The sequence below is a fragment of the Myotis lucifugus genome, unplaced genomic scaffold, assembly GCF_000147115.1.
Source record: "Myotis lucifugus unplaced genomic scaffold, Myoluc2.0 scaffold_6, whole genome shotgun sequence".
NCBI lineage: Eukaryota > Metazoa > Chordata > Mammalia > Chiroptera > Vespertilionidae > Myotis > Myotis lucifugus.
In genome coordinates, this window is record NW_005871054.1 from 11,623,030 (window position 1) to 11,639,055 (window position 16,026).

General features: G+C 40.7%; 1 protein-coding gene across 5 annotated transcripts in view; it reads right to left on the minus strand.

Moving 5' to 3' along the window:
- PPP1R21 (protein phosphatase 1 regulatory subunit 21) overlaps nt 1-15,330 on the minus strand; it is a 53,900-nt gene extending 38,570 nt beyond the window's left edge. For 2 of the 5 annotated variants that reach the window (XM_006083369.2, XM_006083367.2), the window contains exons 1-4: nt 15,101-15,330; nt 7,442-7,510; nt 4,509-4,655; nt 2,350-2,451 (exon numbers count right to left, since the gene is read on the minus strand). In XM_006083369.2, the coding sequence (XP_006083431.1) occupies nt 2,350-2,451; nt 4,509-4,655; nt 7,442-7,510; nt 15,101-15,157 (375 nt within the window). In that variant the 5' untranslated portion in view covers nt 15,158-15,330. Of the gene's footprint in view, nt 1-2,349; nt 2,452-4,508; nt 4,656-7,441; nt 7,511-8,260; nt 8,314-15,100 lie in introns of all 5 variants that reach the window. The other 3 variants (XM_023746918.1, XR_002827048.1, XM_023746921.1) reach the window with 3 other exon arrangements.
- Nucleotides 15,331-16,026: the final 696 nt, after the last annotated feature.

Genomic DNA, 16,026 nt, shown 5'->3' on the forward strand with positions numbered 1-16,026 from the left:
AACAACAGCAGTGACTATTCATTGAACAACTTCCATATGGTTCCATATGCTCACTATGCAAAACCCGTACAGGCATGATCTCACTGAATCCTCACAGTATGTCAGAGGTAGTGTTATCGTTAGCCCTCCTACAGATGGGGAACCGAGTTTAAAGGAACTCTATGACTTGTCAAATGTCTCACAGCTAAAATGTGGTAGGAATGAGATTGGAACATAAGAGACCTACTCCAAAGGCTACACCTCCTTCCTCTCAGTCTCATGAATTTCTATTTCAATTTCTGGCACACAGATAATTCAACTGCCCAGGGTATAATGTTTCCACTGAGCTAATTTCCATAATTAAATAATCAAAATTCAAATAGATGGTTATTCCTAAAACAGGCAATGCTCTTTTCCTTAATGAAAATCCAATACTAATTAGGAATTAGGAATACTTAGCACAAAATGTCCTAAGGTCAAAAGTTCACTTTTTTTTAACAATGTCAAAGACTGAGAATTAATGCATATTTACTTTCACTGTTTGATTATGTTCACCATTTCACACACACACACAAAAAATCAAAAAGCACAGTTGGATACACTACCCTTATATGACTCTTATAACATGCTGAATGTTTGGAGGCAAATATTGATTATTCAACATTCCGTAAAGACTTGAGGGCCATGCCCTAACCAGTTTGGCTCAGTGGAAGAGCGTCGGCCTGCGGACTGAAGGGTCCCAGGTTTGATTCTGGTCAAGGGCATGTACCTTGGTTGCGGGCACATCCCCAGTGGGGAGTGTGCAGGAGGCAGCTGATCGATGTTTCTCTCTCATCGATGTTTCTAACTCTCTATCCCTCTCCCTTCCTTTCTGTAAAAAATCAATAAAATAAAAAAGACTTGAGGGTCTGCCGTGAGTGTGACCCTGTTCTGGGGCTGGGCATACAAAGCCAACATGGTCTAAATCCTAACAGTCATTATAGACTAACAGGTGAACAGTAATAAATTAAAAGGCAAACACTACTTACTCATAAGCCCCCATCTAAGTGATCCACCAATCATCTAATCTAATAAAAGAGAAACATGCAAATTGACCATACCTCCGCTATACCCACAAGCCACGCCCACCAGCCAATCAGGAGCAAATATGCAAATTAACACAACTATGATGGCGGCGGCCACAGAGCTAGAGCAAACAGGAGGCTTGGGTTGCCCCAGGCAATGGAGGAAGCCAAGCTTCCTGCCTGCCCTGCCAGCCCTGAGCTCCGCTCAAGGCTACAAAGTTTCAATTATAGAAGATAAATAAATCCCAGATACCTGCTTCCAGCCTGTGGCTGTGGCCAACCTGAAAACGGCCATCAGCCCCTCACCCAGGCTGGCCAGGCATCCCAGTGGAGACCCCTACCCTGAAGGAGCTGTGGCCAGCCTGAATATGGCCATCAGCCCCTCACCCAGGCTGGCCACACCCCCATGGGCTGAGGGTCCCCACTGGGGGGTTTGGCCAGCCTGCAAACAGCCATCAGCCCCTCACCCAGGCTGGCCAGGCACCCCAGTAGGGCCCCCCACCCTGATCCAGGACACCCTTCAGGGCAAACCAGCTGGCCCCCACCAGTGCACCAGGCTTCCATCCTATATAATAAAAGGACAATATGCAAATCGACCTTAACAGCAGAACAACTGGGAATGATTGGTCACTATGACACACACTGACCACCAGGGGGAAGACGATCAATGCAGGAGCTGCCCCCTGGTGGTCAGTGCGCTCCCACAGGGGGAGCTGTGCTCAGCCACAAGCCAGGCTGACGGCTGCCAGCACAGCAGTGATGGCGGGAGCTTCTTCCGCCTCCTCAGCAGCGCTAAGAATGTCCAACTGCAGCTTAGGCCTGCTCCCCACTGGCAAGTGGACATCCCCCAAGGGCTCCCGGGCTGCCAGAGGGATGTCTGACTGCCAGCTTAGGCCAGATCCCCTGTGGAGCGGGCCTAAGCCAGCAGGTGGACATCCCCCAAGGGGTCCCAGACTGCAAGAGGGCACAGGCCGGGCTGAGGGACCCCCCCGAGTGCACAAATTTTTGTGCACCAGGCCTCTAGTTTCCTATATAAAATAAATAGTGCTCAGTATATTTCTATATTGTCAAGTTATAAAGTTATTCTGCTGTCCTCTAAACAAATGTATACTTCGAAACACACATCCATATTAGATATGAAAAAGATATAACAAATGAATGGCAGTGATATATTACCTAACAACCATAGGAAACATCAAAACATCCATACATACACAGAACACTCTATCTTGCTTTTTCCCCCCCATATTCTAGATCATTTGACCCATTTTTAAATTCATATGGGAAAACAGAAAGATCTTCTCACTTGTATGTGCAACCGCTCATTCTCTTCTATCTTCTTTTGCAGATCTTCATCAAAGACACTCTTCTGCTCTTGGCTCAACTGAGAAGAAGTGTCTCCACTTTTCTGATGGAAAGAATAAGTTATGTCCACATAACTTTCATCCTTTAGAGAAATATCCTAAGGTACACAGATTCTCTATCACCTTAGTAGCTTGTCTCTTCTACGTGTTCACCATTCTCAAACAATCCTGCAAAAGGTATACAGTCCATCATTTAACTTTTCCTATGTGATACAAGTTGGAACTGCAAATATTGCAATGGGCAGGAAAGCTTTAAAAAGAGAGAGAGAAAAAAAACAGATAAGGCTCACTATTCTTTACAGATGAATTCAGGAGTATTTCTGTTGGGAGACAGAGAAGACTCAAAAGCTAGTGATGTAAATATGATAATAAATATCATTTTAATTTGTTTTTGGGTTTTGTTTTGTTTTGTTTGGAATATGAAAGTTTTAGCAATTCCATGATTTATCCACAAAGATAAATTTATACAAAAGTTCACATAAATTTCTAATTAAAAAAACAAAGCTATTATAAACAGGAGAATAAAGCTCAAAGACTATTTAAAATATCTTCCTTTTGCTTTATTTTTTTAAAACTAATATTAACTTTTCTACACAGAAGAATAGCACTATTTAAAAGACCCAATAATGAACATTTGTTTTCATGGAATACAAGAACTGAGGCTATTCAAGGGTCAGCCTAACAATGAAACTGTGTTCAGACATCAATCACTGCTCTTCTCTGCCTTTTTTTGTACCTTCACTCCTCACTTCAAATGAAATCACTTACTGATGCAATGTAACCCAATGATTAGGAAACTCTTTGAAAATAGAGTAGCTATATTAAAAACATATTAAATACCCATCATGTTTGGGACACAAGAGGTGCATAAGGAACTGCTGACTTAAATACTCTGTGTCCTCAGTGGGTACAAAGTTGGATAGGTTTAATTAACATGATTTCAGGAGTGTTACATCCAAACCTCTGCTAAACAGCCCTGGGAGGGGATCTCACTAACCTGTGAAGCACATTTCAAGATAGATGGCTATTCCTTCCCCAAGGGCCTTTCAGATTTTGCAGAGCATATTTATTTTGACACAGTTTTCCCAAGTGATTCTAATACACACCTTTTTGTTTGCTCTGTTCCCATTTGAAAATAACCACTCTAGAAAATTCTTTCATGTAGAGGAAATGCACATGGAAAGGTACTAACATATAATTATGCGGATTGCCCATCATTTGGCAAATACTGTCCTAAGCACCTGTACACGATCCCATGATCACAACAAGAGTATCACCCCCATTTTGCTGATGGAGAAACTAAGGTTGCAAGGTTAAATATTTGCCGTAAGTCATAGACTATAAATGGCAGACCAAGAGTCCAAGCTTGGGCTTTACTCCAAACCTGCGCTCTTCCTGCCACACTGTGCTGCTACAGAGTTACTGTGGGTCTTCCTCTTCCCTCCTACAACTCTGTTATTACTATCTCACATCCACAATTTGGGGGTACTGTTCAATATATATACATACACACAACTTAAAGATTTAATCACTAGCCCTTACCCTTAAAAAAAAATGCAACTTCTTAAAGTACCAGATCATTCATCTTACAGCAACAAGAATCTTTCTTCACCACATAACCATAAGGGGAAAAGTTTTCTTTACATCTTTGGACAAGAATACCAAATTAGCTTCATAGGAATAAACAGTAAGAAAAATCTATAGCAAAAGTACAAGCCTAGTACTTTCACATGAGCAGTTATACTTTGACAATGTTTCTCATTTTATTTGCCCTACCTTGAGTTTAATGGCAACTTGATATAACTGAAACATATTAATAATTTTAACCAATATGAGATATTCCTTTCATTTTTCTCAGCCACTTAAATAAAATAAGTGCATGTCTGCTCTTAATAAACTCTTTTAAACTCACATTGATCTGAAAATGCCTCTAATTGGTATGTATTAATAATAAAATCTGCTTTCTTGACCCAATATCCAGGTGTAATAATGGAACATTAAAGAATTTGAAGGTGACAAATTCATCTGTTATAAGCAGGATGGCCTACAGATGTCTGTACCTAACAACAAGGTTATACTACCTTGCTTTTATCTGACTTACCTTGTTTTTCTTGCCTCGGGGTTCACTTAGAGCCAGTTCATCTTGAAGCAGTTCTACCCTCTTGGCAAGCTGCAGGTTTCGAAATGTCAAACTGTCCATTTCCTGCTGCAGTTTTCTCAATGATTGATCCTTCATTTTCAGTTGTTCCTACATCAAAGTGAAAACAAATTTATAATTTAGCCTGAAGGTTTAAAAATAATGAAAAAAAATTATTCTTGTTTCACCAAAATATAATCAAAACCTCTTGCTTTAGGGAATTCAAGTTATACATTCATCATTCCAATTCCTATGTTGTTAGCTCTGTTTTGCGGCAAAATCATTTTCTGACCAAACCAAGTAAATTTAAAAATAAAGAGGATCTATACTAAGTAACAAGATAGTCATCAACTTAAAGTAAAATATCCATAACTATTTGTTGTCATATAATGTTATATATGTGTCTGGCAGTAAGGAGACACAACGCTTGAGGCTACAATTTTATAAACTTGAATTTTTAAAGAGAACCTCCAACTCAAACTGATGATGTCCTTCAGTAAACAAGAACAACCAGAAATATATTTGTATTCATGTTTTCTATAAATCCTCCCTGAATTTAAGTCAGTCCAAATAAAGTCTTTTTTAATACACTTAATTTTACTTTAAAAATCATTATTATCCTAACACAAGAGATAAAATCATTATTATCCTAACAAAAGAATATTTTCAGCTGCTGTTCTATATTAATTTCCTCTAAAGTTAAGTGAAAATAGAAACAAAATCTAAACAACATATCTTCTGCTTACCATTCTGTATTGTTTATATCATAATAGGGTTAAAAAATGGGGAAAATAGAGAAATATTTAGTTTCACTCTATTTTTTAAAAAAAATTATTCTAACTACATTTTATTTATGATGTTCTGACAACTCTGTGTGCACTGGTAATCAAACACAGATGGCCAGATGCTAATGTACATTTAAAGAACTGTACTTTTATTACATTCACTTTAAAACCACTGTAAAGCAAAGAAGAGGTCAAGTTTTAATGAATAGGTGATTTAAGTCTATTGAAACGGCAAACTAAAAACCATAGACTGGTGCCTGCAGTCTACTGACATTATTTATTTGTTGGGAGCAGGGCTAGAGTGATAGAATAATGTGTTTCCAATAAGTAGAAAAACATTGTTCTTTTCTATTGTTTGTTTAGTAGCCCTTTTTCTTTTAATGGTAAACTTAGTTCTACCCCATGTCCAAATTATCATGTTGCAAATTAAAGAAATTCAAATCAATGAAAGTATATTGTATCCACAACTCATTGAGGCAAAACCAATATAATCAAAAGCCTACTATAACAGAAGACATCCTAACATTCCTATTGAGTGAACAACAAACTGTCATTCTTACTGTAATTATAATGACCACTGCACTGAATAGTAAAGCAAAAGTAATTTCTTTACATTCTTGTAACTAATCACTAGTTGACAAATGCTCTAACTCCATCATCCAATCATTAATTTCAGAAGACAGCTCTCCCAACCTCTCTGTAAATCCTAGTTTGTGCAATGAGGATGATGACAATGTTATGTGCCCTCACAGAGTTATTGTGAACACTAACTGAGCTCATGGATATAATGTATTTAACAAAATGCCCGACACACAGTGAGTGCTCAATAAATACAACCTGCAGTCAACATCACCACAGTCACCACCATCACCACTACCACAGAGTTAATCAAACATGACCAGCAACAGGAGAGTGTCAAACCAAGAGTGGGCTACAAAGACAAGCTAGGAAATACTTTCCCCAGGAACAGGTTTTAAACATCATTAGGAGAGATACTATCATTTCTTCAATGATTTAGGCAAAATAATAACTTGACTAACAAATTCTGACGATAAAGCTTATTTTTAATAGTCTTGACTTGGGCACAGAGAGCTTTGGAAGTATGAGTAAGGCATCCTGAACCATATCAGCCCCTGAGGAGGGGGCACTCTCAAAAGACAGACTTCTCTAGTGTAGGGTCCAACAATGGCTAAGTAAGAGGACATGCTTCTGAGTCTCAGTTACCTGAATGAAACAATTTAGGCTATGTAACTGGTTAGGGGCTACTCCAGAAAGAGGTAAGGGTAAAGGGAATCCTATTCCCTTTGGTCTAAAGAAGGAGCAAGGAAGAGAGCAAAAGAATGAGGTAAGCAGTATAGAGGTGTGGACAAAAGTAGCTTTACAGTTGTAATACAAATATGTAATACAATAATTAATAAATAATAAAAAAGAATAAACTTTCAGTTACTCACAACTGTAAACCTACTTTTGCCCATGCCTGTGCTTAACTGAAACTCAGTCAAGAAAGAATCCATATCCTAGAATTAATTTATTCAATTAAAAGTATCACTAAGCAATATTTATTACATGCCAACTAGGATGAGGCAGAAACAAATTCCTTCTTCTACTACATATTTCTCCTTTAGTTAACAAAGGTGCTAATGGTAAAATGTATCATCACTCAGTGTCCTGATTAACACAGGTTATTACTATTAAAAAGTTCAACCCAAAAGCAAGATGGACTAAATGATTCACAATTTCAAATCCATTTATTAGGGAACAACCATCTGCTGAATGCTGGGGATATAAATATGAATGTGAGATGGCCCTCCTCAGATCAAAACAGATAAGAAGCCCTATTAATTCAAATGCCAAATAAAGGTTTAAGAGAAATGCATTAAAGTCAAAGAATACATTTTTAAAATTTTTAGCTAAGGAAATCAAAGCACATAATATTCACACTGAAGGAAGTGAGAAAGTTAAACACACACAAAAAAACTGTATTACTCATCACTATTCCTAGTGAATTAGTGTCAGAGTTGGGACTTTAACCCACAAAATCAGCTAAATTCCCTACTTTAAGCAACACCAAACACTCACTTAACCTCACAATACAAATATCCTATTGCATACCTTTAAAGCAGCAGAATTTGCTTGTTCATCTACAACACCTTTTTTCAGGACCTGATTCTGAGCCCGAAGCTGCAAACAGAATAAGCAATAGTTAGTTTTTAATTTAAAGCAATCATTTGTAGCAAAAAAAAAAAATTGCCATTACTTTACAGGAATCATAACACTGAGTAACTATCTTCTCATGTATATATGAGAACAAAAATATTAGCCCAGAGAGGATAGTAGATATCACCATTCTGCCACTTTTCAGTGGCTAAGCTGCCCAATGATATAAAACACATAATCTGTGGCAAAATTGTGACTAAATCAACTTCCAGCACCTGGTCCTTTCTAAGAAACCAAGTCGCCTCCCAAAATAAAAACTACTACTTTCCTTGAAACTCTGGCACACCATTCATATGTAAAATATATACAATTGGACCAATTACGGAATAATAATTCTACAGAAAATCAAAGTGTAGGACATCAACATACCCAGCAGGACTCTGTGCCTAATATTAATCGTGCAAATGTCATTAAGAATGCAAACCTGCTATCAGGCATCAAAAGCAACTAAGAAGCAGACCCAATTTAGAAGTTAATAATAATAGCAGCTAACATTTGAATGCTCATACCAGCACTATCCTAAGTGTTTTACTTATATTACTTCATTAAACCTCACAACCCTACGAAATAGGCACTACAGGGTGGGACAAAAGTAGGTTTACAGTTGTTCACATGGAAAAATAATGCAATAGTTAATAGATAATAATACAAGAATAAACTGTGTTTCATGTTCTCACAACTATAAATCTACTTTCACCCCACCCTGTATATTACCTCCATTTTACAGATGAGCGTCATCCGATACACCAAGGTTGCGGGTTTGTTCTCTGGTTAGAACACATATAAGAAGCAAACAATGAATGCATAAATAAGTGGAACAACCAATGGATGTTTCTCTCTCTCCCTTTCTTCTTCTGTTCCTAAAAATGAATAAACGTTTTTTAAAAAGCGGTCCCTGTTTTCAAAGAGCTTATAATTTAAAAGGGAGGATGAAAGATAACTAGCAATCCTATATTTTCTGCTTTAAAAAAAGAAAAGGAAAAGCAATATAATCATTAAATTCTCTAGAACAGGGATCAACAACCCTAAGGCCTATGGACCAAACTGGCCTGCAGCCTATTTTAAAGTTTTACTGGAACAGAGACACACTCATTATTTACATATTATCGATGATTGCTCTTGAGCTACAATGACAGACACAAGTAGTTAAGAACTGTATGGCCAGAAGCCTAAAATATTTACTATTAGGTTCTTTCCAAAAAAAGTTTGGGGACCTCTGCTCTAGAAGTCCAAAAGAAGGAAATGCCACTTTAATATTGACTTCCATCATGTATTATTTTATTTTTTAAGCAATATCAACATATTCTCAGATAATGTGTTATCTAAGTAGCAAAATTCAAAAAATACTTTCAAACCCAGTTAGCCAAAAGGCAGCAATACTACTTGGGAATCTAGGTTTCATTTTGTACCTCTGTCCTAACTTTGATCTATGCTGTCTTCTTGGTGTGGTATTTAGAAGCTCCTAGTGACTGCTTCAAAGGCTAGAGATAAAGCTTGAAGTCCACTGAACTGTAAGTTTTCTGTAGGACCAGAACTACAGCAATAAAAAAAATGAACCTCGCTGATTATAATGAAAAATTATTTGAATTTTCCTTTTGAAAATAGTTTGCTAAATTAGTAACAATTCAAACATGGTTTCAATGAAACTGCTTAATAGAAAATGCAGCTTTTAGAAATATTTATCTAAAATACCTTTCTATTACTTAGTAGGTAGAAAAGGATGACAATGATAAACGACATACTCCATTGCTATGTTAATTACACTTTGTGGCATTTGGCATCTTCCTGCATTTTAGCATCACTGCTGCCACCCTTCTGCACACCGAACCAGCAAACTGTCAAATGCTGGCACTGCTGTGATCAGTCTAGTCTTTTAGAATCTACTTCTCCTCACCAGCCTTTTCCACAGTGGGGAGGCAAATGCAGATCATCCCTGTTTTAGAAGTAGACATAACATCACCAATGGTCCTCCATTAGGACAGGAAAACTCTCCAGAAGGTGATATTGTTTGTTTCCAGCGGCTGTGCACCTAGCTCTTCCATTCCATTCAGCAGAGGAACAGTACCTCTGAACCCCATCTCTGAAGCCCTCTTAGTCCTTTTGCACCTCATTTGTCATTTTCTTGTAATCTGATTACTCTGAAAGCACAGCCCTTCCTCATTGTGACCAACCAAATCCCAGCTGTTCTTCTAGGCGTTTACTTCCTACCTCTGGTCCTACTTCCCCCATAAATTTTTCCTAACCACTCCCTGTGCTCCCAGTATGGTCCACAGTGAGCTTGCCCCTCGGTTCCCTTGGCACTTACTAGTATAGTAACAAGGCACCTCTTATTAAACTGTTCAGTTTTAATTTTACTTGTAAAGTAGTAAATTTTACATTAATTCATGTGTGATTTATGATTAACTTATGATTTCTCTACTCATCTCCCATCTGCCAACTAAACTGTCCTTCATGGTAGAGACTATAGTATAATTCCTTGTATCTCCAGACTACAATGAAAGATCAATGCTAGGAATAGAGAAGGCACTCATATTTTTAAACAATTAAATACTGTATGTAAATGGTGTTTAAATGTAATGCATTATACAATTATAAGAGACTGTCATTACTCTAACAGTCCCTAAGACCCTTCTCCAAACGATTTGAACCTCAAGCTCCTATTAGACACCAAGCAGTCTCAAAATCCCTGAGCTAACTCTGCAATGACCAGTGTTTGGACCTGTTCTAGGTAACTTTGGTTCTGGAACAGCCAGGCCTGAGTCAGGCTTATCACAGAGCTGTTTTTCCAAGGACAGAGAATGTAGTGCTGATCTCTCTCATGCCACTTTGACAACCTGTGGTGAGATAACTGGCCCAAGATTCGGGATTTACTATCTACAATCACAAGCTTTTGGAAGAGTTTGTGGGGAAAGAGAGACAATCATCTATATGCATTTCTCATCTAATCCTCAACTATCGTCTGTGTCAGAACCACTCTCACATAGCTATTTTCATACAGTGGGCATTTTAAGACTTATACATGTTGTACAACCCTATAAAAACAATCTTTAAACATATAGCTTTTTTTCCTTACAAGTGAATGTGTGCAATAGACAACCTGGAGCCCATTCCTAAGCTTTACCAAAACCTTCATTTGCAGCTTCAGAATACTAAAGTCATTTGCAGACCCCAGCTACAGTAACTCAAGCCTTGATAATCCCCTAAAATTCCTTTCAGAGCAGAACCTGAGGCCCCACCCCAGACTTACCAAACCAGAATCAGCAATTTAGCAAGGTCTTCAGGTGAGTCACATAGATTTTCACATCTGTGATGCTCTAATCTAGGGCCTAAGCTGTCATTGTCCAACATGTGCCTACCTAAATTATTTGAAATTAAATAAAATCTAAAACTGAGTTCAATGGCACTAGCCACATTTCAAGTGCTCAACACCCCCACATGGCTAGTGGTTACCCTACTGTACAGCATTTTCATTCTTGTGGAAAGCTCCATCGGATAACACTAAACACAAACAAAGCTGTCTTCCAATCCAACTTTAGTAGTCAACCCTACACCTCAGGGTGGGGAAAAGCAAGTTGATATTTGATTTTAATCCAGTCCAGCTCCTGAGTCTGTTTCTCTTAGAGGAAGAGTCAATTAATCAGGTTTCCAGGCCCCACTCTCTGGAAAGCAAACACACAGAATCACAACTGATCTTTTCCCAATATGAGTAGCTCTATACTAACAGCATAAGTCTGTAAATTTCCTAAAGACAATATCCTGCGTAACTAAAAGAAGCATCAATTGCCAAAAAAACTGTTCAAGAAATAATGGATGTTTGGTTTTCCCACTGGTTGCTAATTGCCTCGAAAAGAATTTTTAAAAGATCATAATGCTATCATTCCTTGAACAACAGTTCTCAAACTCTGGTGTGCATCCAAATCACCGGAGAGGTCTGTTACAACACAGACTGCTGGGTCTGACCACCAGTTTCAGATTCAGTGAGTTCAGGGTTGACCCAAAAATTTGTATTTCTAATCTTTCCCAGCTCTAAGAATGCTGATCCAAGGGCTGCACTTTGAGAACTACTGACCCAGAGGAACACAAACTTGGGAAAGACAGAACTTGTAACTTGCTTACACACATAACATGGTACCAGGCAAGAGTGCAGGAGCCCCTGCAAAGAAAGCAGACTGAAATCCATGATGAGATATACCAGAGCCTCAGAAGCACAGCAGGCCATGGAAGAAACACCAAGAAATGGTCTTTGATTCTTCAACGGTGCAGCAACTAAGGCTTTGATTAGCTTTCCCTCACACCTCAAAGAGGTAGCCTCCACCTGTTAACTTCAGAAACCTCTGAAAATCAGCTTCTACACATCTTTCTCCTCCACTAAACTCTATAAAACCCGAAATTTTAAAAGTTTCCAGTGATGCTCTCTTAATTGCCCAAACCACTAAGGTCTTAATGTCCACTTTTACGTTGTTTTAGCATCCTGTCTGCCTCAGCAATTCTCATCTGCTTTGGCCTCCACGGTTCATCTTTAATCTAACTAAACTCTCAATCTCTTTAATGGGAGCTCCTCAGACTGTTTTTTTCTTCTCAAGAGGAAAGACAATTATGACCATGATTCTTAAGTAAGCAATGGGCTCCTTCCAGGAACACAGGCTGAGATCTAACTTATATAAGAATGAGAAGATTCTGTAAATGTCCTTGGATTAGGAATCTTGTTTGTTCCTCTCTTGATATGGAGGCTTCCTTCTACAGAATAAGAGGAAATCTTTTTTTTTTTTTCTTCTTTGTAAACTAACTGGATTTCAACATCAGCCCACAATTTCTCCACCAGGGAAGGTAATAACAAGATAGAATACCCCTTCCATAGGAACAAGGTTGAAGATAGCATAGATTTTATCTAGAAATTGCTTGGCACTAGAATTGACAGGAAATAAAAAAACAAATGAAATCTTTAGACCAATCTCTGTTCTCTTGTGTTCTGAAATTAAATAAAATCTAAAACTGAGTTCTTCCCATTAAAATTAAAAGGATGAAAAATGGTCTGGCCCAATAGGAGAGAATACCTCAAGTCTGGCAGACCTGTTAGTCTTCTTAGCATCTCCTCTTCCTGTCACGACCTTCCCACAGATGTTCCCCCAAAGAATCTACCTAAAGTATTCTACCCTGATTCACTCTTATAGTTCAGCTATCGTCTTTATGGGAATTATTCCAAAAGTCCTGGCCTTTGTCCGGACTTTTAGCCAGTCCATCTCCACTAGAAATTTTCTCCAATTACCCCAACATCAATCACCTCAAACTACATATAAATAAGATAACTTTAACGTGCCTTCCAGCCCAAAAATTCTATGATTGCATCTAAACTTTAATCCACCCCTTCATTTCAAATTGGCTGGCCTTTCTGCCCACCCTCCTCTGTCAGTGGCAGTCATGTTCCCTCATCTCAGAACTTCAGGGTCAACCCTCAGTCTTCTTCCCTCATTTACCATGTCCCACAGAATGAATGAGACACAAGGATGAGCACCTCATACAGTCTTCATATCCGTCATAAGTTTAGTGCTATGCAAAAAGCTGTCACTCAGCAAAGAAGTAAGCTAAAAAGTATTTTTTTAACCATCATTCCTAAATCTAGGCCCCCTCTTCATCTCAACTGTCACTATCTTTATTTAACTCTATATTACTCTCCCTCAAACTATTCCAACAGCCTACAATCTGGTCTTCTTTTCACCAATCTTTCCCTACTTAATCCATTCTCCAAATAGTTACCTTTCCTTCCTGAAAGTGATATTATGCCCCTGTTTAAAAACCTTTGATGTTTCTCCATTACTCAAAAACTAAGGTTCAGACTTCTTATCTGACATCCACAACCCTTCATGATTGGGTCCAAATTACCTCTCCAACCACATTTCACCACTCTCTGTCATGCAACTTCGTGTGCTTTCATGTCAGCGAACATAGCCTTGCCCCTTTGCCTGGAATGCTGCCATCCTTCCCTCCCTCTTCCCTACTCCCCAATCTCATAACTTCTACCCTCACCCTCCATCTCTTCTGTGCACCCACTGAACTACCACTTGTCATAGTGTATTATAATTACGTACAACGTTTGAACATTCTATTAAAGGGATCTCCTTAAGCTGGAACTCTGCCTCACTCAACCAACTCTGGCAGACTGTTTGCTGGGGGCACATAGTGTCTGTTGAATGAAATAGCTTAAATGTCCAAAAGAACAAACTATTTCAAAGTTTTTATGACTTTCTTTGGGAGTTTCTACAATTTTTCAGCAATGCAGTCATTGCCCAAAACATTTTTGGGAACTGCCTTCTGAGCTTGTTTACTCTCTGGAGAAGAAAACCAGTCCCCTTACTTCATACTCATGAAACATCTTTCCCCAAAATAGCGGAGTCAAGTTTGTGTCCTATTGCCATCCTCCACCCATCCCACTTCATCATATGGATTTGGTCCAAGCAACTTCTGGCCCTTTCAAACAAGAAAATATTCCTTCAAAGGATGAAAACTGTCATCACTGACATTGTGCCACAGGCGCTCAGGACAATTTCTAACAGAAATGCCAACAGTAGCACTGCTGGAGTAAGTGTAGTATCTCAAAAGGCTCCCCCCATTGGATGGTGAAAAGACCAGTGTGTATGTTTAGGCATGGGTTTTATTTTTTCATTTCACCTTGCTGAATATTTGTTAAATGAAATCGTAAGAAATAAATGTGTCTCGGTTTCTCCGAATTGTAAAAAGGTGCCTAAGTCTTTCCAATGCCACCATGAATGCCACGACCATGGAACACTAAGCTTAATGACTATTAAATCGATTTCCATAGATGTAAGATTCCGCTTTTATAACTTCATTAGAATATTCTTAAAGCAGAAACGCCCTCCCCAGAAGCGGCCCTTTCCCAAGGAAAGGGTTCCCATCATTTAAAAGACTTATACCATAAATACGACAAAAGGCACATTTCAACATGTACTGAACACCTGCTGGGTGCCCTGCCCCACTCCAGGTGACTGAGAGAAAAGAGAGGAAAGGGCACAGTCCCGGGATTCAAGCTTTCAAAATCACTTCCACACATCTTGCTAAATCACTGAATATATAGTAACCACCATGCCGGGTGAGGCAGTTTACACGCATGACTCTACTTTCCCTCCCGAATTGAATGGGGGCAGATATAGCTCTTCATCCTCATGTTATCCCTGCGGAAAGGGAGAAAGCTTGATCATCCCCATCACTGGGCTGGGACCATTGAGGAAGCAGCACCCTCCGGCCAGCACCGCAGGCAGAAGACAGGATTTCTGACACCCAGTCCCAAGCCCGCTAGTTCAGTTAAAAGGAAGAATCAAACTCCTGCTCCTCCCCGCAGAAGCCACACGACCCAGACACCGCCCCGCTCCATCTCCCGGGAGCTGCAGGTGGAGGCTCGGTAATCGTGGACAGATGAGGCGAAGGAGAGAGGTGGGGTGCGCTCGCGTGACCCCTCCGCGGTACCCCCACTCCCGACAAGTCAAGGCAACCCGAGGCCGCAGGGCCGGGGACCCCCTAATCCCCGCCCATGATGGGTACCTTCGAGTACTCCTGAGCCAGCTTCTGGTACTTCCCCTGCAACTCTGCGGAGGCCATGGCCTCCCCCGCCCCGTCCAGGCCAGGCTGCCCGGGCCGCTCAGCCCCGCCTCCCACCCCCAACCCCCCACACGCTCCCGTGTAGGGCTCCGCCAGCGCCTGTCCGCTTGGCCAACACCGCGCCTCCTCCTCCTCCTCCTCCTCCTCCTCCTCCACTTCCGGGTTCGCCCAGGGGCGGGGCGACCGCCGGAGGCGGGGCCACGTCTTAACGTCACCGCCCCACCCTCCCGCGGCCGAGCACATGCGCGCGCAGCCTCGCTGGCTCGCCGGGGTTCGGCCCCTAGGACCAGGGGGCGCCATCTTGACGCATGGTCCAAGATGGCGACTTCGAACGGAGACGGAGAGTCCAGAGGGGAAGAGAACGACGAGAGGACACAGAATGGGCGGGGGACCGAGGAGAGGGCGGCGGCTGCGAAGAGCCGAAGACCGGAAGAAGAAACATTCTAAGCCTATTAAGAATTCTGGCCGACCCCCTGTCCCCTCCCCCGCTGTTTCCCATGGCAACCGTCTGGCATTTGCTGGTTACAGCTTTGGAGAGCGGCTCCCGGAGAAAGGCTTCTGTATTCCGCTATCTCTGTGTCCGGGTGTGGTAGCACCGGACATGCCTTGCATTGTAAACTCTCAGACCTCCCCCAAATGTATGACAATTGCTGCTGCCACGCTCCCCTGCTCTACCCCAGACAAACCTTTACTGTCTTATGTTTTGACATTGGAAATTCTTTGTGTTCTCGCTACCCATTCCGTCCGCTGCCCCCAGGCGCACACCCGGCCGAGCCGTATTCGGGGGGCGGGTGAAAGCTGTGAAAAGGCTCAGGCGTGACGCCCGCCACGCGTGCACATAGGGCGGACGGTAACGACAAACAGCTGGA